The sequence below is a fragment of the Schistocerca nitens genome, chromosome 1 (assembly GCF_023898315.1).
Source record: "Schistocerca nitens isolate TAMUIC-IGC-003100 chromosome 1, iqSchNite1.1, whole genome shotgun sequence".
In the NCBI taxonomy this organism is placed as follows: domain Eukaryota; kingdom Metazoa; phylum Arthropoda; class Insecta; order Orthoptera; family Acrididae; genus Schistocerca; species Schistocerca nitens.
The window spans coordinates 1108141141-1108164906 of NC_064614.1; the positions used below are offsets into that span (position 1 = coordinate 1108141141).

Consider the following 23766-nt stretch of genomic DNA (forward strand, 5'->3'; position numbering starts at 1 on the left):
ATTGTGTCAGAGATGTCTAGCACAATCTCAATGACACATATGTCATGCTCAGTAAGAGGCTAGTCAATTACAAGACCCCTATCACACAGGGGCTGTTGTTTTTGTGCCTAAAATCCCAAAGTAGGAGAAAAGGAGGCGTGCGAGGGGCGGAGTCATTTGCACCCACACTGCTACTACTTTCAATGTGGTACAAAAGGGAATCCACTCACTGACAACATCTTTGTGAACCAGTGTACAGACTCCTCTAGATGCCCTCTCAGGGCCAGTAGGTTTCTAACAGAGTGCATGATAACCAGATCAACATTAGAGAATGGTCATCAGTGTGAAGTGTGGTTCTTGTAGAATAGCACAAAGTGCAGAATAGGAAGAAAGATGATGATGTAGTTCTGGCAGGTAACAGTAACAGCCATTACAGTAACACTAAATGATCACATTATGAGTGTCCAGTTTACACACGGAGGAGCCAGGAGGGCCAGTCAAGCCCCAGGATCATTGCCTGTCACCGATGGGGGTGGGGCAACATCAATGACCATTGTTTCAAAATCTGACACTTTGGGGATCTGGTGCCTCTGAGCTCACCAGAATAGTTTTGTCCCGATTCTCCTTCTCCTCCTCCTCCTCCTCAGCCTTTCGCAGACAAGATTATTGTGATGGATTATCCACAATGAGAATGGGGATGGATGAAGAGCAAGCAGCCCTAGGACCCACAAGCACTGATTGTTTCAGCTACAAGCTGGTGTTCGGCCTTCAGCCTTTAATCTGTTGATTTCTAGAAGCAGGAGTCCCAGGAGGAAGCCCTGTCACCAGTAGATGCTAGACAAAGAAGCTGCTTCTACAATCGAGTGCAGGAAGTAGTTCCTGAATATGGTGTCATGGGAAGCATAAGAGAGGAGAGCAGTGGGAGAATTGGTTTGGAAACCATTGAGGTAATGGTGGTTAAGCAGCGACTTTCACAGTTCACGAGAGACAGTCACTGGATTTATATTCTGTGTTTTCTTTTCTTTCTTGAATACTTGACAAACCTATGAAAGTGGAGGATGGCATACTGTGCAATGGACACACAAAGATGGCTGTTCACGAAAAATTCCTTTGTGGAGTGATTGTCTGCAGCTGCCAAATTTGGGGCTTTCCAAACACTGGAATTGTCTCATGGTGGGGGAAGGAGGGGGGGGGGTTGTAAGGTATCATGACACTTTTACACTCTGATATTATTATTATTATTTTTAGTACAATCCCTTCAAAGGCTAAGATAAAAGAGCTCCTGTTCAATTATCTTTGGGACCTCCCTGGGCACATCAGAGAATATGTATACCTTCCTGCTCAAGATTAGCCCCTAGCTCCTTGTCTGTTTAGAGTGTAAGGTCTCTGTGGAATATAATTCCTTAGACCACATTCAAAGGCTTGTGTGAGGCAATGGTCACTCATCAGTCACCCAGAAGATCACATGTCTGATGGCCTGTAGACTGTGCAACTGAGGAGGCTTTAATCAGTAGTGATCCACTGCACATTTCTTCCAAAGACTCAACTTCTCCAAATTTGCTTTTAGTATGTTCCACAAAAAATAATGGCTTTGTCACAATGAAAGTATACCAATCAGTTCAAGCATATAGTAAATATTGGATAAATTGTCTCGCTTCCAGACATCTGGCTTCTTCCTCTACTCACAGGGTACCCTGATTAGGGAAAGCAGTAAGGGGTGTCTGCATCGAAATGTCTTTGACATGCCTGACACGGTGACCATAGTTCCAGTTTAATTTGATACATTTTTGTGCAAAATGTCTGTCCTGATGACATTTACTATGATCAAGAGGTCTCCACACGGGCTCCATGCAGCCACAACAAAGGGCATCTGGCACCATCAGCGTGCCAGGAGTCCTGATGCCCCAAGAAGATGGGCATCTACTCCTTGGTATGTTAAGGAATTTAGCAGCTCACGCATCAGCAGTGCGATTCCTGTGTTGCCAGGAGTATCAACCAAAAGGGTACATAAAGACGTCACCAAATTGGAATGGCTAACGTACTGGCTTTGAAATGCAAATAAGAGCTAATGCAGATATTGTGCACAGATGATCCTTAACACTGCATGCAGTAGGTGCTACTTTTAATGACAATGGAAGTGCAACACCTACAATGGGCAAATCACGTTGTTTGTTTGCCACACAGCCAGTGACCAAAAAGTGTGAAATGTCAAAATGACTAGCACCAGACCTATGGGATATCCCTGACCCCAGTGAATAGACTGCTTCAAAAAATTTACAGTAAGGAGGACTGCTGAATGGATGGAAGTGAAGAACAACAGAAAGACAGAGCCGGAGCCAATACCTCAGGGAAATTTGGCCCACTGGACCTGACTGCAGCAACTGATTAAGTAACCTATACCCATGTGTATGTTTGGTTTGCATCTAAATTGTGCATCTTGGTTCAAGAAGCTGTACGAGTTCCCTATTCCTCAACTTCTATGACAATATTTTATAATATAAGTTATGCAGGATCAGAATTTTATTATCTCATTTATGTACAAATATAAATCATTGATTTAATGTGCAGATGGGCCAGCAATATAAGTAATACCATTGAGACATAAACATAGAATCAAAAAACCAGATTAATACTAATGTATAGCCACCAGAACAAGGTTATCATATTAACCTGCAGAGATAATTCATCTATAATTGTAAGAATCTGCAACTGGACAAATACACTTAGATTGAGCTACTCTGCCCTCCTTCAGACATCTCTCTCTCTCTCTCTCTCTCTCTGGCCACTGTCACTTCTGGATGTTGAGATCTGACTGCTCCCATAAACGACACATAAACGACAGTGGCTACATCTGTGTGAATTATACATGTATTAATGTGTGTGTGTGGGAGGGGGGGGGGGGGGGAGGAAGGGGGGGTTGTTGTCTGTACCTTAAAGACTCAGCCTGTTAGCTTAGTCTACTTGTAAACCTACTTTTACAATGAGCCTGTGTGCATTCAGTGCCAGTTCTACATGATAATTAGTGATCTATCTTATTTCTTACTGTTGTTCCACTGTGGACTTTTCACTTTTTGATTGCACAAGGATTTTTGATTGATTATAATTTTTCATCAGCCATGTACTGTAGAGTCTGAGCATAAGTTTTAATCTGTAAAAATAAAACTTGAAATTTTCTTTTTTATGGTATTGTATACATGTTGACAATTGCTTCCTAATAATAATTCTAAATACCTATAAACAAAGATAAACTGATCAAAACAGTAAATACACAGAATAGCTAAAACATGTAGACCCCCTACAACAGGCAAGGGCAACCTCACAGATATGAATGGCACCTCTTTCCAAACATGCCAAGCCGACATATTATGCTTCAAAAGACACGTTTTTGAGAGTACTCATTTTATGTTCATCCCACCTTTAGATGGCTACTTTTATTTACACGCTGTGACGATTGTTTCTTTACGTACAACATTTTGCAATAGCTGTCTTAACAATGGCTGCTGCAAAATTCTCCCACAAATTTCTTCTCGACCACACTGACACCAGTCGTGGGCCAGATCCAGCCCGCAGGCCACCGGTTGACCCCCCCCCCCCCCCCATGTCCCAAACAGTGGGCTGTATGGCTCCTTCCCTTAATTACACATATTTTTTAATTATTCATATTCTAATAATTTTGTCCTGTTGATAATAAATAATATTCTGTTTGCACAATTTATATTCCCATGAAAAATAATTCTGTACCTTACAACAGACTCAAAGCAGCTGTGATAAACAACTTTTCTTGTGTCCACATCACTTCCGCAGGGAATTATTCTGAGTGTGAATCCAAGACGCTTAATTTGTTAATAAATGTGTGTCTAAAAATTATGCTGATTTTATTTTCTAAAAATCTCACCAGGAATTTGATAGAATTGACTTCCTTAAGATCCTGGCTTATATGGATAATTTTTACTTGATTTTTACTATATAGTTTTAAACTGGGTCAATTGTGGATAAATTTACTTACTTGATTTTTACTATATAGTTTTAAACTGGGTTAATTGTGTCTCTGCCATTTTTAGTTTTAACCGATTTAGATCCAGCCAATGTTCTAAGCTATTAATGGTATCACTGCCTCTTTAAGGAATTTGTTCTGTAGTTTCTCTTGGAATGAGAATGTGTGTGTCATCAGCAAATGAACTGAATCTTAAGTTACATTTAAATATAAATCAACTGTGTGAAATTAATACATGATTGGGCTTAAAATGGTACCTTGTGTGTCTTCCCGTGAAAGCATTTTTCTGCACAGAAACAATTTCCTTGACATGATATTAATACTACCCTTCGATTTCTTTCTGTTAAATGTGAACTGAACTATTTCACAGCATTACCTTCAATCTGAAAATCAAACAGTTTTGTTTATTTGCACTATTTGCCTTTTACGCACATGGTAACAGATGTGTTCTCCCACAGTAGCTTACTACACCCGATTCTAACCAACCTTTTCGACAGAATACTCATAAGTGCTTGAGAGCATCCATTTATTCTTTCATACTTCACAGATATCTGCATACAGATTGAGAGTCGTTCACCAAAAGATTTTGATGTTGCAGTAATAGTTTGCTATAGTTTTAAACACACACACACACACACACACACACACACACACACACACACACGACATACACCTGATGCTTAACTATTATTTTAACACATACACTACACATGTTCAGTATACCCTGATAATGAGTTATAGAATGGATTCTGTATTTTGTACCAACCTCTCTGCTTCAGATTTGCTTCAGCTGCTACAAAACTGTCATAAAGGATGCTGTAGATGTGACTGAAATTGCTCTCAAAGAAAGTTTTTGCCTCCTCGACATCGACATGTTCTGCAAAAAGAAAAAAACATGTATTTCCTCATATGCCATTTTAAACACAGCTCTCTCTCTCTCTCTCTCTCTCTCTCTCTCTCTCTCTCTGTGTGTGTGTGTGTGTGTGTGTGTGTGTGTGTGTTGCACCAAAAAAACAGTGAAGCTTTAGATCTAGTTTCTAGTGTTTCTTCATGACATCTGAAAGTAAATTAACATTATGCCATGGAGAAAATAAAATTTACAAAACTTAACAAACATAGCGTTATCTTTCCTTAATTCACCAAAATTTACTATTACAGTTCCCAATAAACAATAGATATTCTTAGAAGTGCCAATAAAAAATAGGTGCATACGGGAAGTTGAAAAGACACAATTAGTTAACATTAAAGTGAATTAACAATACAAAACATCAACAAAGCACAGCCACAGTTATTTCATATGTCTTGATATTTGGTTTATGTTTTGCCAACTGCAATCAAAGATGTGATCCAAAAGAGGTGGCACCTAAAAGGACTAAAGGTAAAGAAGTACACTGAGGAAGAAATGGGCGCTATAGACATTATTTGTGAAGATGGTGAACCTTGTGCAGAAAGAGAACAATGTATTGTCAAAACATAAAATAGGCTGTCAGGAAAAATTAAGCTAGAATCAAAGATACTTTGGACCACTCATGAGATTTTAAACACGGCAGAAAAAAGACATAGGCAGAGAACTTAGATAAACATTGTGAAATAAGCTGGAGTTTTAAAAAGGACAATATAAAAACAAAGATAGAAGCAAATACAGGTAAACAACAATGGAAATACTGCTGATGAACATGTTCCATACATCAGATGAGCTAAAGAAAAATTTCTACATCAACTGAGAACAAGATTTAAAAAAAAAAAAAAAAAAAAAAAGAAAAGAAAAGAAATCTTCATTACTGGAAATAGTACATGCACGATTTATATTACGGAGAGGAGCTAATTTATAATTAAACCCTACTGGAAACAACTGACAAGAGACAAGGGAAACTCCTCATCAAACCCCCCCTCAGATTTAATGGTAAGATGGTCCAGTGGCTAGTCCGTCAAAAACTGAACACAGATCAAGTGTGAAAAAAAAGAAGCAAAATACAAACAGTGAAAGGTTCACATTTAAGATGTGCAACATTGAGCAAACTTGAATAGTCACGGTGTTGTGGTTTTGTAGCTATGGTGTTGGACTGGAAAGTGGGACAACTGTGTTCAAATCTCCCTTGTGACCTCCAGATGTTCGTACCACCTTTCTTCTACACAAGTACCACATTTATGCCTCTTGACTTCCATTTTGGATGATTTGACTCTTGAATTCCTTTGCTGTAATATAGTTTACAACTGTTTGTCATTTTTGTTTCTGTGACAGGTCTATGGGGTATCTCGCCTGCTCTCACAATACATCACATTTACTTACGACGATAATATATTCTTACCACATGATTCATATTCTATAACCAATGTGTAGTGTGACAATTGTCCAATTGCCAAGACTAGAGATGGAGTAGTTCATAATTTTGTTGAATAAAAGGGAGGGGCGGGGAGGGGCAGGGGGGGGGGGGGGGGCACAGGATCTGAACACGGATCTCCCACTTTGCAGTCCAACAGTGTAACCACAGAACCATGACACTAGAGTTCTCTTGCAATCTGCTCATTGTTACACATCTTGAGCTTGAACCATTTGCTGTTTCTAGGTTTCTTCTTTTTTCACAGTCCAGTGCACCTTTCTGTTTTCATGCTTGATCTGTTGACCTGTGTTCAGGTTTTGACTGACTACCCACTGTGCCATTTCACCACTAAAATGAGGAGTGGGCAGGGGAGGGGGGGGGGGGTGCAATGAGAAGTTCCCCTCGTTCTCAACAATAATTTCTATAATTTTCATATTGTTATTGTTATACACTTGATATAAGTAAACACTGTAACCTTGATGCAGTTAATGCAGTCTTATTTGTTAAAACTGTTATGAATTATGTGGAAGTTTCAGCTACAGAAAAACTGCTCTCATTGGCCAATCAAAAGAATGAAAAGCATTTCATAATATAGGCCTCAAAACAATTACTTTTCTATCACATTTCTTAAAGACACTGTTGCACATCTTAGTCAATACAATAAGGAGGAAAATGAAGGAACTGACACCATCTGATCTCAGAGACAGCAAGTAAATAAGTCAAGCAATTTAATCTGGATAATTAAATACGGAGACAAAATGAAGCCATGCCAAAACCATACAGACTTTTTAAAAAATTGTTATGATTTATTGACAAGCAACTTATGCTCCGACTGAAGAAATGGGTATTGATGTAAATGATAGGAGATAATTTGTCCCTTTTCTAAGAAGAAATGGACAATAATAGAAGCAATTGCCTATGAGAAGCAATGCCAGAGCAAACGATGTTCAACAAGATTGGCCATTTTCACCTTATTTGCAAAAGAATCTGAAATTAAAGATGAAAGAGTATAAAGAAAATGTTTACAAAAAATGAACTACATAAGGTTTGCAGACAAAAGTGGAATCTTGGAAAAATCCCCAGGAGATCTGAACATCATACCTTCTTAAATAATAATAATAATAATAAAAAGGAAGAAGAAGAAGAAGGATGCTTGATGTGTTTTCTAACAAGTTTAGAGGGCACTCAGAAAATTGGAGCAATTAAATAACATCTTCTCTCTCTAACACATTAAATGGAATCTTTAGGAAAACCGGCTGGTCTTCACTAAAGAGGATAGACTCTTTGACAAGGAGGCCAGACGAGAGGAGCAGGGTACAGGACTGTTTCTCTAGATAGTGTCAAAGAAAATAACAGTCAGTGGTGTGGTCAAGTTTTCAAATATTGTCATACATCAGATAAAAATGGTGACCCTCCTCTAAAAATTTACTGATAACAATGTACAGTCATTTCTTCCACACTTAATTTTCTAAAATTTATCAAACCTAAAACTGTTCAGAGACTCCTAAACAGTCAAGCTAGTAATTTACTACATCTCTGTGTAAAATATTAACATTCGCCACAAAATTTTCTGGAAAGCAACTAATTGCATGAATCTTGCTCACAGATGTTTAACTCGGGAACTGTTCCTGGATGGGCGAGCCATAATACATCTTTCAGCCACCTATAACACAGAATTCACTGTAGTTGAATCTTGAGGAGTTGTTGATAACAGCAAGTATGGGCTCCTAATACAATGTAAAGTGACTGAATTGGGCTGATCTTAAGTGTACATGCAGCTAGTATAATAGTGGACTGCACTTCTTCTTTTTTTTTTTTTCCAGTGGCCCAACAGACTTGCAAAATGTGCAACCATAAACAGCTGGGAATCACACAAAGAATTTATCACAAGTGTCTCTTCACCATAACTGCTACAAACATTTTTAAATAAATGCGTTCAGAAAGCAAAATTTCAAATTCCTTCAGCACAGCAACCATTAAGTTTATTATCAGAAAATAAACTCTAGGAATGTAACCTTATTTTAACACTCAAACACTGCTCCTTAATTTCAAGTCAAGAAAGTAAGACACACACAGATTTCTCTGTCAATTTTTCAAAGCCAATATTTTTTGCATATTACTCTAACCCTTCGCCTAACCCAATTGTCAGATACAAATGCCATGGTCAGAAGAGAAGTAAAGAGCGAAACTTCAAACTTACAGGAATGCCACTGAGTGATGTCTTCAACAACCTCCAACATTTCAACATGTGAACACCCTATCAGCTTCAAGGTTGCACTACAAGAGAGCACTGGACACTGCAGTAGGTGGTGGGGCTGTGCTGACCAAGAACCATAATACAGCTTCTGCAGAAATGGTCTTCTGTTGGTGTAGCCCTACCTATTGAGGATTTAAATTGTTTTGTACAGCACTCTTTCACTGCATCCATATCCTGAAAATAATGGAATGTAGTAAAGGAGTTTTGCTATTTGGGAAGCAAAATAACTGATGATGGTCGAAGTACAGAGGATATAAAATGTAGACTGGCAATGGCAAGGAAAGCGTTTCTGAAGAAGAGAAATTTGTTAACATCGAGTATTGATTTAAGTATCAGGAAGTCATTTTTGAAAGTATTTGTATGGAGTGTAGCATTGTATGGAAGTGAAACATGGACGATAAATAATTTGGACAAGAAGAGAATAGAAGCTTTCAAAATGTGGTGCTACAGAAGAATGCTGAAGATTAGATGGGTAGATCATATAACTAATGAGGAGGTATTGAATAGGATTGGGGAGAAGAGAAGTTTGTGGCACAACTTGACCAGAAGAAGGGATCGGTTGGTAGGACATGTTCTGAGGCATCAAGGGATCACCAATTTAGTATTGGAGGGCAGCGTGGAGGGTAAAAATCGGAGAGGGAGACCAAGAGATCAATACACTAAGCAGATTCAGAAGGATGTAGGCTGCAGTAGGTACTGGGAGATGAAGAAGCTTGCACAGGATAGAGTAGCATGGAGAGCTGCATCAAACCAGTCTCAGGACTGAAGACCACAACAACAAACAAAGATGGAATGTTCACCCGCTGAGATATCAGTAGTTGTCGAAGATGTCACTCGGCTGCATTCCTGTAAGCTGTTTGAACATTTTGTATGCTAGGAGAAACTCAGGTTTCACGAGGGAAAATTTCTTTACAAAGAGGGAACACTGAACAGGTTCCCTTACTATGGACCTTACACTGTTAATATTGAAACTTCCTAGATCTTAAAACTTGTACTTAACAAGACTCAAACGTGTTACATTTGCACTTTGTGAGGAAGTATAAAATAACGTTCAGGGTGGAAACCACATTTATTGACCATTAAATGTCACTGGAAGCCCCACACCTGTAACCACCTGGCAGTGTTATGGTTCCAAACATAATTGCAGGTCATCTCTAGGTTAGACAGGAAATCTACAACCTGAAAGCCCACAGAAGAAACCTGGTAGTGAAGCAAAGTAATGCACAGCCAATTTTCTCTCTGGGACAGACACTGGAAGTGGCTATGAAGTTTCCTGTTTTTATAGATCCATATATGTGTGTGGTAATCATTTGCTCCCAGTCCTTCCTACGTACCGTAAGACTCAAGTACAATATCTACTCAGATAAGTAGTGTTTTACCAGTTTGGGAAAGAATATTAAACAGCTACTTTTCGAACCTCTGCAAAATGCCTTGTCTGCTTTATTAAGCTAGATAGTATTAAAAAAATATAATGGCAGTACCTCCGTGACTGTGATGAAGCAACCTAAATCCCTGTCATGAAAAATAAGCATGGTTAGAGATAACAGACTGGAGTTAATGCAAGGGCTATGGCTGCAAGTTCATGGTCCAGGAATCAACAGCAAGTGCCTTTTGTGTGTGCAACAATGAAAAGCAGAAGTATATTCTTATTATAAAGTTATCTGGTGTGCAAATAAAGACCAGATTACAACCCAATAGAAAAAAGCCAAAACTAAACAAAGTGCTGAGACCAGACCCCGAATACATAAAACTCAACAAGGAAAACATCTTACAGGAAATTAGTCAGACAAACACCACAAACTGGACAGAACTTGTGGACGTCCTCAAATCCACAATGAAATTGGGTCAACCCTCGAGAAGGAGAAAACACAGGTGGTGGAATATAATATGTGACCAAGCAATAGAAGAAAGGATCAATGCCTGGAAAAACTTCAATGGTCACAAAACATCAGAAAAATGGCAACAATTTCTAGTAATCCGAAAACAAACATCGAAAACTATTCGGAGGGAAAAAAGAAATTATGACAAACGGCGACTAGATGAGATAGAACAAGATTTTAAGAAGAACAACACCAGGAATTTTTATAAGACGTTTAAAGAACATATTGCAGGATACCAGCCACCCAATCTTTGTTTCAAGAAACCGGATGGTTCACTAGAAACTAACACGAAGAATAACTGCCAAATCCTCGCAGACTATTTCAACAAACTTCTCAACTGCGAAAGACCTACAGAGGATATTCACTACGAGACGTCTACACCAAATCCTGATGCTAAACCGCCAACCATCAACTAAATAGTAGAAATTATCAAGACACTGATAAACAACAGTGCCCCAGGAGAAGATGGAATTATTGCAGAACTATGGAAACTAAATGATGAAAGATTAACAGGAAAAATTCACAAAATCATATTAAACATTTGGGAAACAGAACAGATCCCTTCTGAATGGAAATGCGCACTCATCCATCCAATCCACAAAAAAGGGGACAAAACTGAACCAAATAATTACAGGGGTATCTCACTTGTACCGGTCACACATAAAATCCTATCAAAAGTTCTCATGAATAGATTAGAAGAACAAGCTGACCCACAAATAGGAGAATACCAGGCTGGTTTCCGCAAGGGACGATCATGCATAGAGCAGATCTGGAATCTGAAAATGATTCTCCAGATGAGAAACACCCGAAACACAGTGGTTACTTTTGTAGATTTTAAAAAGGCCTACGACTCAATCGACAGAATAGCGCTCTGCAAGACACTGGAAGAATTCAGCATTGACAGAAAGACAAGAGCAATCATTTGGGAAACATTAACTGACACAGTCTCCAAGGTTAAATTTATGGGGGATATCTCGGAACCATTTGAAATCCAAACTGGAGTGCGACAGGGTGACGGACTTTCACCATTACTCTTTAATATCATTCTTGAAAAAATTATCAGGACATGGGAAAAAGAAGTCAAAGGAATCCAAATTGGCATTAGAAAAGATAATAGATTCAATGTGAAGTGTTTAGCTTTTGCGGATGACCTTGCAATCCTCAACAAATAATAGAAAAGAAGCCACTAACGCCATAGAGAAGTTACACGAAATTGCACAAAGAACTGGCCTGCAAATCTCATATGAGAAAACCCAGTACATAGAAAGAGTGCCACAAGACAAATTGCCTATTGTGACAACCCATGGGAAAATCGTACAAGTACCACATTTTAAGTACCTGGGAGAAATCATCCAGCCATCAGGGATCAACCTAAAGGACAATGAGGAAAGAATAAAAAAAACTACAGAAAGCATATAAACTCACGTGGAACTATTATAACAAAAAGTCCATATCCATTAACGCAAAATTGAGGCACTACAACACTGTCGTACTTCCGGAGGCACTGTATGCATCTGAAACAACACAAATAGGTGGGCAAACTAAAATCAAAGAAATAGAGAAACAAGAAAGGAAAATTCTCAGGAAAATTTTTGGCCCGATACAAGAGCAAGGAATCTGGAAGAAGAGACCAACATCAGAATTATATAAATACACAGACAAGATTACGGATACAATAAGGAAAAGAAGAATGCAGTTCTACGGACATATCCACAGGATGAATGAAAACAGAATTTCAAAGCGAATTCTTAAAGTCATCAACTCAGGCAGGGGAAAAACAAAATGGATAAAAGAAGTTGAAGAGGACCTCAGACAAGCACACACAACAGTAAATGATGCAGAAAATAGAACTGAATTCAGGAACATCATCAAAAAACATAAATTTGACACCACAACACTGAAGAGACCAGGATGCAAATGGACAGCGGGGCGAAAGAAACAACACAGTGAACACATGAAGAAAATTTGGGCTCAGAAAAAACACAAACAATCATCATAAAGGAATTCAAGTTCAAACGCTCTCTTAATTGGGAATAATCGAAAATAATAATAATAAAGAACATTGCACAAGAGGGACCAACAGAATGAGGCAATACAACTGTTAAGATAGTGACCTTAAATTCAGGAGGATGGAGTCTGCTGGGAATCCTGTTTTAGGTTTTCCTGAATCATTTCAGGCAAATGCTGGGATGGTTCCTTCATCAAGGCCAGGCTGACCATATATCCTATCCTCGTAAAAGCATGCTTATATTTTCTGTGTGTGTGTGTGTGTGTGTGTGTGTGTGTGTGTGTGTGTGTGTGTGTGTGTGTGTGTGTTTGAGCTAATTACTTTCGTTGTACTGGGTGGTTATAAATAAACGTTCGCTACTTGTGCTAGTGTAGACAGAAAACTATTTCCCGTATGGTTACCCAACTTTATAGGAATTATGTTCAGACTGAGCGCTGCAGGATTTGCATTGCTAGTAGTGTTAGTATCATGACTTGCAGTCAGGTGCCTGTAATGGTATGGCAACACAGAGATTAAACACAAGCATCAGTGTTCATTACATTTGCAGTCTGTGAACAGAGCTTTATTCATAAAACTGTTTTATCAAACCAACAGCAATAGTATTATGCTCTTTCTGCGTATCGACACATTGAAGGAATACAGAGAGATCCTCTAACTGCTCCAGGACTGAAGGATTCAGAAGCTCAAATTAACTGACAATTTCGATATTTCTCTGGAGAAGCCAAAGGTCAATTGTACCACAAATTGTTGAAGAAGTTACTATTGCCATGGCTGTAAATGCTGGACACAATGTGCGATCCTTGAGGAGTGCCCAAGCTATCACAACAGCTGAACATTTCTTGGTCCATTGTTCAAAAAGATGCTCAGAACAAATGTGAAATGTTATCTTTAGTGCGGTTCCAAGCTCTTATGACACTGAGCAATGTTTGCAAGCTGGAATGTAAACATGGTAAGCAATTAACAAACATTTCATTTGGAAAGTAAAATGTGTTTCTTTCAATGCTTTATTCATTATTTCTCTTCCGCATGTCCTCACAAATGCTTTCATAAATTTCATTGTCCTATGATCACTTGTTTTTCATGGAGGTCTCTCAAAAAATGGGTGGGGGGGGGGGGGCTAATTTATAAGCAACCTATATTACTATGATAAATCCTAAATCAATGTGAGATGGTCGTTGGATACATAAATGAATAAATAATAAAATGATCACATCAACATCAAAGTCAATGGAGATTGGCTTTACCTCATTTAGATGAGCACTGGTCAGAAAAGTGACTACAGTCTCTCTACGAGAATCATTCCAGCATAAAAACTGTGGAAAATTTAAATGTACATGGCTGGATAACAGTTGTAAGCTTGCTTGTCAAAAACATGGATCAAATGCCAAAAGATCATTCACGAAACAAAAATCCTATGCAAGATCAAAGACAGTTTAGAACTGCAGTGTGTTACTGGTAATAGTTACTCTCCCTCAACCCTAACATCCACAACTCCTTAACTTTTCCACAATTTAAGTTGATCTTTCTAATGTAAATCAGATGTGTAACTTTTGGTCAATTGTTTAAAAAGTGTCTACTTTGGAGACATATGCAAACAACTGTAGATGGTGTAAGGAGATTTGTTTCCCATATCAAGTCAAAACACACCTGTGATCTACAGCAGCACTGTAATGATCAATCAGTGAGGCTTTTTCCCACTCTTCTGAGTAACTAGTTACTCCAAGAAAGAAAGCACTGGTTCCTGCTTGGTAGACCAACAGAAAATGTGGAACAAAATGCTTATTTGCAAGAGATGGTATCATTGCATACATTTGTTTGGGAAATACGGAAGCGTCCGATCCCGCCCGCCTGCTTTGACCCATGACGTCACAAATATGGCGGAAACGACCATAAACCACGATTCCAATATGACGCATATAAAGTTGGAACGTACACATTAAGAGGACGAAAATACATAGAAAAACAAACACACACTTTCCACAAAAAGCCTAATGACACTAACGGGACAAGTGCGGAAAATGGGGTGTTTTTGGGTGGGGGCAAACTAAATATAAACAAATTCATGATATGAATATAATAGAGGGAAACATTCCACGTGGGAAAAATATATCTAAAAACAAAGATCATGTGACTTACCAAACGAAAGCGCTGGCAGGTCGATAGACACACAAACAAACACAAACATACACACAAAATTCAAGCTTTCGCAACCAATGGTTGCTTCATCAGGAAAGAGGGAAGGAAAGGGAAAGACGAAAGGATGTGGGTTTTAAGGGAGAGGGTAAGAAGTCATTCCAGTCCCGGGAGCGGAAAGACTTACCTTAGGGGGAAAAAGGACAGGTATACACTCGCACACACACACACATATCCATCCACACATACACAGACGCAAGCAGACATTTGTAAAGGCAAAGAGTTTGGGCAGAGATGTCAGTCGAGGCGGAAGCACAGAGGCAAAGATGTTGTTGAATGACAGGTGAGGTATGAGTGGCGGCAACTTGAAATTAGCGCAGATTGAGGCCTGGTGGGTAACGAGAAGAGAGGATATACTGAAGGGCAAGCAACAAACTGTCCATTCGCATGAATGGACACAGGCAGACAGTGTTTGTTGGTAATGAGGATCACCCTGTGGCTAAACATGCCTTGGTGCACGGCCAGCACATCTTGGCACAGTGTTACACCGTCCGGGTTATCTGGGTACTTCCCATTAACACCAACCTGTCAGAACTCCGGAGATGGGAACTTGCCCTTCAGTATATCCTCTCTTCTCGTTACCCACCAGGCCTCAATCTGCGCTAATTTCAAGTTGCCGCCGCTCATACCTCACCTGTCATTCAACAACATCTTTGCCTCTGTACTTCTGCCTCGACTGACATCTCTGCCCAAGCTTTTTGCCTTTACAAATGTCTGCTTGCGTCTGTGTATGTGCGGATGGATATATATATATGTGTGTGGGGGGGGAGGGGGGGAGCGTGCGCGCGAGTGTATACCTGTCCTTTTTTCCCCTAAGGTAAGTCTTTCCGCTCCCGGGATTGGAATGACTCCTTACCCTCTCCCTTAAAACCCACATCCTTTCGTCTTTCCCTTTCCTTCCCTCTTTCCTGATGAAGCAAACGTTGGTTGCGAAAGCTTGAATTTTGTGTGTATGTTTGTGTGTCTATCGACCTGCCAGCGCTTTCGTTTGGTAAGTCACATCATCTTTGTTTTCAGACATATTTTTAAATATAAACAAATTTAGACACCACCGCCATACAAAAAAAAAAACCTGACATCACAAAACTCCCCAAATACCACTAAACACAATTATCATCTGGAATCGGACACTTCCCTTGACCTATATAGCTCAACAGCAGCTCCCGATCCCATAAATTAGGATCAAACACTTTCCTTGGCCTATATAGCTGTAAAACATCTCCCAATACATACACACAATACAAACATACACAGCCACATATTGGGATCGAATACTTCCCTTGACCTGAGCACTGTTAATTTTATCCGTTATATCCATTCCTGAACAAAAACAACAACCGATTAATTTTACTAAAATTACCACATGATGTACAGTGAACAACACTAAATTAACCTTCACACAAAATCGTTAACTCACTGAAACGAATTCCACTACAAACACAGCCGACACTCTAACAATTCTGGATAATGAGCAAAAGCAAACTGAGCCCATTACACCACACAAACGAAAACCCTGAACATACGACCAGAGAGCACAACAAACCACACTCACAAACCAAACTCCGCGCCGTCATGACGGCGTACTCGACAACACCCTTACGTCACGGGTCAAAGCCGACGCGTCAGATCGGACGCTTCTGTCGACCCTTTGTTTATTATAATGGAAATTTAAACGACATTCTGTTTTCTGTTTTCGAATATCACATTTTGTTACTCGCAAATCATTCAACAATCATCTGACAACGTTAACGTGAAGGTGTGATTCACACAAAAATACTCTACTGTAAGACAGTTAACTGAATGACTCGTGTGTGAACTTTGTTTAGGTAGCTAAAACAGCCAATAAGACTAACAATAATACTGGCCTGATTTACAGTAACCAAGTAAGACCAACATTAGAAATATAAAACAAAGTTCCTTTTGACAGATGCCTCTTCCAAAAACTACAGTGACAACCACAATAAAACAAAATGAACAGCTGAAAACTAGGTGCACTGCTCCATTGACAGAGGACCGCAAACAAGTCCGCTCAACAGTAATGAGGAATTATGGGCACAGAGGAAGGAGCCCTCACTGCTTATGTCAACAAGGCTTAATGTGATTCTGGTCAGCCCCAATGAATAAATTGATAATAATCATGATATGAAATAGTAAAGAAGTTCTCTTAATTAACAAATACTTGTAGGAAAACTCAACAGTAAATTAAAAAAAAAAGGTTTGAATCTTGAGACACCTTCTTTAGACTACTTCTATGGAAGTCAAAAATCTGAAATTTATATTTTTGTTACAGAAGTTTCTGCTGACTTTTCTCAAGTTCTACAATATGTAACCGCCTTTCTATATTAAAGTTTCCCCAATACATTATACTTCATTAAACACATGTCCAACAATAAGTGTTTTTTAATCATGACTAAAACATATGAAGTTAAAATGTAGCACTGAAAACCGAGAGCATACACATCAACAATCAGTACACTTGTCTGTCCACCTTGATAAAGTTGGAAGCTCTTTAGTAACAAATATGTTATACATATGGCAGAAGTACTACTGCTGGCACAGGAACAGAAAGAATTTTTATAGTAAAAATAATATTCCTTTCCCTATCGGGAAAATAACTATGATAATTCCCTGACGAACGTCGTGAGGCAAAAGTGTCAGTACTACATAATATGACAATTCAATAAAATCGGCATTAGTGTTACTAACCATCACAACAGTGTCAGAGCAAGGAAGCATAAGAAATGTGACCCAACTACAAATGAAAGAAAGGAAGCAGGTCAGGACTGAGCATGTAGATATCCTGTGACAACTACCTGAATCAACAGATAAGAAAACTCATGAGGGCAATGTGATGAACTAGCCTAAAAGTAATAGTTACAACCTGGGAAAGCGTCAACATGCTATTCGTACTCACCAGTTATCAGACGAGCACCAATGAAACAAAAACATCAATCAACAAGGACAAGAGTACAAAATGGGAACATATAGGAAACATTCCAGAAATAACCTGTTTTTGGAATAGTATATCACACAACTGAGTCATCAAGGAGACCAAAAAACTGTACTGCAGCAGGCTACCAAGTCTTCTATGAATTGAAGACAGCATAAACAAATCAGTCACGCCTGTTACATGTAAAGCAGAAGCAGCATATTGTAAAAAGCAAGAAATGTTGTTACCGAGAACAGTACTCTTCACTAATGAGTATTCTTAAAAGATGACATAAATGAGCAAGGGATCCCAAACCATTAACTGCAGTACAATTAAGACTATATCTCTATTAAGAAATTATTCCTCTCATTTTGCCTGATATACATTCTCAACTTCCTTGCACAGCTACAGCTAAACAGTTAGAATATGGCAGCAATGATACTGTATTCAGTCTTACTGTTGCACTCATGCCACCCCCCCCCCCCCCCCACGTCCCCCCTCTGACCGCCAAAGCAAAAGATACACAAATTCAGGAAAATGGGGAACAACAGATTTTGATTGTAACAATGATAACCATAATCTGATATGAATGTATGTTACACCAATATGTTCAATATAGTATGATATCTCTGCACATGTGTCTTACATTCTAAATACCAAATCATCTTCTCAATGAGAAAACATTAAGGAAGCCTCATGAACTGCAAATAATCCCATTTGCATTTTATAAGCCATCGTACTTATTTTATGACACTCCTTACTTCACATAAAAAGAAGCACCATCATTCTACCTGTGAGCATTCACTACAATTAACAGTCTATTTAATGAAACATGAAACCCGCTACATTCCAGTAAGTACTGTGGCAAAAAAATTAAGCTTACGATTCTATAACAGTTTCTACAGGGACATAAAAAATATATCAATATTGAACTTTAAGAGGTTCTCTTTATATTCTCCAAACTCACATTAAATATTTAATGTAGTAGTTTGAATTTGTAAGGGAATATGAAGGTATGTTTGTGCAATGTGCAATATCCACTAAGTAGGCCTGTATTTCGTAAGTAAGCATGTTTACTTCATTTTTCTCTCAGCCAATGACATAAAATTGCTGTCAATGTTTTTGCTTATAACAAAGTCATTCCAAATGCATGCACCCATGGATCAAATTGAACTGTAAAACCATTCTTGTCTTCACTGCTATTTAGTGTTATTATATATTTAACTGGTCTTTTCCAAACAGACTGAAGTGAATACATGCGGCATGGCAGCACATTCGTGTTCTGTAGTCACTAGTACGTGCTCACTGCGAGTGTAGCAACAGTGTAGAGAACTGTAAAGAAATAATTCTGGTTCATTGGCTGATTTGGGGGAAGGGACCAAACAACGAAGCCATTGGCCCTATCGGATTACGGAAGGATGTAAAAGGAACTCCCGAATGCGAGTCCAGTGTGCTAATCACAGTGCCGTCTCGCTCGGTAGAAATAAAGCCAAACTCTTTTTGCATTATAAAATATCATATGTAAATTGTGTATGAATAAAAGACCACTGTACGTTAGGGACCAACCAAATGAGGCAGTGAAGCTATTAATGCACTGGCAACCTCATATTCAGGAGGATGGAGTTTGGCTCTGTTCAACCACGCTGATCTACATTTTTTGTGGTTTTCCTAAATCATTTCAAGCAAACACCATGATAAGCCCTTTAACAATGCCAAGGTTGATCGCCTGTCCAATCTTGTAAACACATCATTTATATTTATGAGTGTGTCCATTTGAGCTATTTATTTTTCATCGTATTATGACAATACATCTTATTTAATTCTCAGATGACCCCCGTGTGAATGTATATACAAATAAATAGATAAAATAAATAGCCCAAAAACACAATAAATAGCTTACGAAATCTTTTACTTGCAGTACTCATGAACAATAAAGTCACTGATCTCCAAAATAGGCATGTTTACTAAAAACATCAGAAACAAATTCTATGAAATAAACAAGGCTATCATGGATAAGTTTTAGTAGTGTTTATATCCTTCAATGTTTCTAAACTGTGAACAAAAACATGGGCAACCTTACATGCTAGTGTTAATTTCCTTAATAGTTTTAACCAGTATGTTAGAACAGTTACAATTGTGGTGGTATGTCTGAGACTATATCAACTTTAACCAATAACATGATATAATTACATACTTACATCCATTTTATGGACACAGCAAGAAGAAAAAACCAATGCCAAACTTTCACAGATATGAAAGCTAGAGAACTATATCTCACTGACAGAACGCAGAAATGCTGTCACTAATTAAGCTTAATGTAAATGTCATCTACAATAGGGTATGATTTTGCACTCACTTCTACAGAATTCCCTATTTGTACTGCTTTATGTGAACAATAAGAAATCCAAACAGAAATGCAAGTCTTTTGACATCATAATTTCTCAGTTCTGTATTCAAGAAACAAGTCTCTTGACATCTCAGAACTGGCTTACACTTCTGCATTACTTCTACCTTGATAATATATGAAGTGACAAACATATAAATGAATGAAAAATGGTGAGAGAGGATGTATCTTTCCAATAAACTAGTCAAATAAATAATACTGGTGAAAATTTGTTACGGAACAGTCAAGTGAGATGAGAACCACTGAAGGTCCTCCTCCTCATTCGAAATTTGCTCAATCGCGACGGAAAAGAGGAAGAGGAAAGGGTGGGAGGGGGGGGGGGGCAGCAACAGCAATAAATCATGTTTTATCACGACTGAAGGGTTCAAGGTTGATGATAACGGCTGATAATACAAAACAGACTTAATGTGTTTGGCATTTGCACATGTAAGTATATAAAACTGGAACAAAACAGTAAAGTTGCATTAAATATCAAAAAACAATCACGTTTATGACGTTTATGGAACAAAACAGGAAATCTGCATTAAATGACATGTCAAAAACAATATGACATGTCAAAAACAATCACAGGGCTACGCCTGATGACGTTTATATGTAAGTGACATGCAACGTTCCAGCAGTAAACAGACCGACGAAAACAAGTTTCACCAATAACAATAAATGCTGCATCAGATCGGATCATTGTTAACTGAATACCACAGTTTTTCTGTCGAAACGTCTGTGCTGTCATTCTCAAGTAGGATGGTGTGACATTAATGAATTTACGAGACGTTAATAATCTCAGAATTTATTGCACTATGTATGATACAGCGTCCCTGGAGAGCTGAAACGACGATCTTAACAGATAGTTCCTGTGTAACTGTGAAGGTGCACCAGGCAAAACACTGTGCTGGTCTAGCCAGACGAAACCTCTGTCCCTCCTGTACTTACCCAGCACAATTCTGAGATGCTTCAAACGTGTAGCAGAATCTTTCTTCAAATCCTGGACTTTCTGAGTCGACTTCTTGACGTCTGCGTGAATTTTTTTGCTGAACATGTTTCTTCACGAAAGTCTGCGGTAACTACTTCGAACATACATTATCCAAAATCAACAATAAATGAACACAGCATCGAGTTACACACGCACATGATAAACCTCTCCCACCTTCCTACCACCTCCTAGTTTGTTTCCTCTGCACTGTCATCTATAAAAAGCTACGTATATGTGCGTCCCTTTGACAGCACTGAACTCGGCCGCGTATAGAAGGCGCTCCAATGGTAAAGCTTCTGATGGTGCATAGACCATTATAATTAATACTTTTTTGGATAAACTGTTCCCCTCCTTCCAGTTGTAAAAGAAAAAATACGTAAGTATCAACCATTTTCTTGTTCATGGTTGTACTGAATTATTTCTCTCTGCCTTGTTGCTAGTGGTAACGTATTTAACATACGAAAAATTAAAATTTTGAAGTACTTTTCAGTCTTCACTGAGATGGAATGGTTCCTACATGAATCATTAACGTTGCCGAAAACGACTCAGTTTCCCCTTTTTCTTGTGACATTAGTCTACGGTGGCTCAGGGCAACCCTTTGTTCGTTTAAATCATTTTTCTCCCTTTCAGAATAATTTTGTTGTGATTTCTCCTCCTGTCTCACAACCGCTATTCGATCCGTTTTCACTTCATTTTTCGTACATACATGGAAGTCGACTGGAATTTTTCAAGACTCCTATGGAACGAAACAGTTTTTCCTCGACCCTATCTTGACTCCTCATCTCAGTTTTCCGACATTGTACTACAATGTACCATAAACTGAATATTATTTTAGTCAGACGACAGTTGTGCCTATTGACTTCCAATGCTTTCTCTGCCTTCAAGTCAAGATTTCTCCCCTTCTTCTGCACTTCGAACAATTATTCTGTTCTGCGATCCGACGATCACTAACAATTTTTTCTATTCTTCTTTAACAGCTCCTCAGTTTCATCTTTGTTGATCAATACTGATCAGAGGGATAGAGATTCTATGTCTCTTGCCCTGAACATCTATAAGAAACAATGTTATCTACATCTATACCTATGCTCTGCAAGCCACCGTGAGGTGCATGGCAGAGGGTATGTCCTATTGTACCAGTTATTGGGATTTCTTCCTGGCCCATTTACGTATGGACCGCGGGAATAGTGATTGTTTGAATGACTCTGTGCATACAGTAATTATTCTAATCTTATCCTCACGATCCCTTGAGTGATACGCAGGGGGTTGTAGCATATTCCTAGAGTAATCATTAAGGCCTGTTTTTCGAACTTTGTCAATAGACCTCTCTGGATAGTTTATGTTGAAAGAAAAAAAAATTCGTTGACATCTATATTTATGTGCTGCTCCATGACTCTGCTGTCAATATCTTTATTTTTAGCTTGTATGTAACTTCTGTGTTTTCTTTTCAGTAAATGTGGTTTTTTTCGTATCCAGGGTGTAATTACAAAGCTAATAAAATGTTTTCTTGCCTTTAAAACAATATTTTTCATCAGGTTGTTGGCCCAGTACACGTGTAAAGGCAAACAACATAGTTTAATTAAAACAATATTTGAAATGAGCCTATGTCTGTAAAGAAACATGACTGCTAGCGACGATTATAAGGTCAGAATTGATAAGCTTGAAGTACCTGACGACTGGGCCAAATGGAAATGGCATATTTCTATGGTGCTGCGTTCATATGGACTAGAAGATATTATTAACGGTACACGTCAACGTGTAGAGTTGCAGCAAGGTGCGACAAGTGCACAAAAAGAAGCGTATATGGAATGGCACAAGGATGACGCAAAGACAGCAAGTCTTATAGCAAGTGCGCTAAGTAAACCTGTTGCAGAACTCGTCTTAACATGCAAGAATGCTAAGGAAATCTGGGACAAATTACGCGCCCGATTTGAACGTAGCAGTACTCAGCGTTTGAATATGTTGATTGAAACATTTTTCCGTGTTAAACGTGATGAAACGGAAGATATTAGTGCACATGTGGCCAAACTGCAAAATTTATTTGTGGACCTGAACGATGAATTAGCAAAACATGAAGAAAATACGCTATCTGAAAGAATCTTAAATGGTCGAATTTTGTCTACACTGGGAAAAGACTACGACAATTTTAAGGATCTCTGGGATACGATACCGACAGAAAAGCAAAGCTTGAATTTATTGATTGAAAAGCTCTGTACTATTGAACTGCGTGAACAAGACATTAATGGAAGTGCAGTTTTTGTCGTTTCTAAAACAAGAAAACGGCAAACAAGTAATCAGCAAGTAAAGATGACGAAGTCACAATCAAAACAGAAGTTTCCGTGTAATAGATGAAGACAATTAGGTCACTGGGCAGCAGAGTGTCCACAGAACATTCGTGGCAGCATTAAAAGAAAAGAGAAGAAGCGAGAAAGTCAACACGCTGCATTTACTTCATACGCTATGGGTGTGTGTACCAGTAATCACAGCGACCCAAATAAATGGTATTGCGACAGTGGCGCTACAAATCATATCACTCCCAACAAACAGTATTTTGTTTCGTATAGTGAATTTGATGTTCCTCAAGTAATTTCATTGGGAGAACAAAATGTCAAAATGTGTGCGTATGGTCAAGGAACAGTTTACATCCAAATTCGACGAAATAATAAATGGTACAATGCTAGAATGGACAATGTTTTGTACGTCCCTGATGCAAGTGCTAATCTGTTCTCTGAGAGAGCCATTGCCTGCAGAGGCTACAGCACTAATTTTAGTTATAATAATGTCTGTGTTCGAAAACAAGTCAGTGTCAATATTGTTATGACAGGTTATGTGAA

The 23766-nt window shown here is 38.6% G+C and overlaps 1 protein-coding gene across 1 annotated transcript in view; it reads right to left on the reverse strand.

The window, feature by feature from the left end:
• LOC126198844 (probable Rho GTPase-activating protein CG5521) overlaps nt 1-21031 on the reverse strand; it is a 310437-nt gene extending 289406 nt beyond the window's left edge. The window contains exons 1-2 of the mRNA XM_049935431.1: nt 20896-21031; nt 4740-4850 (exon numbers count right to left, since the gene is read on the reverse strand). Coding sequence (XP_049791388.1) covers nt 4740-4850; nt 20896-21001 — 217 coding nt within the window. The 5' untranslated portion in view covers nt 21002-21031. The remainder of the gene's footprint in view (nt 1-4739; nt 4851-20895) is intronic.
• Nucleotides 21032-23766: the final 2735 nt, after the last annotated feature.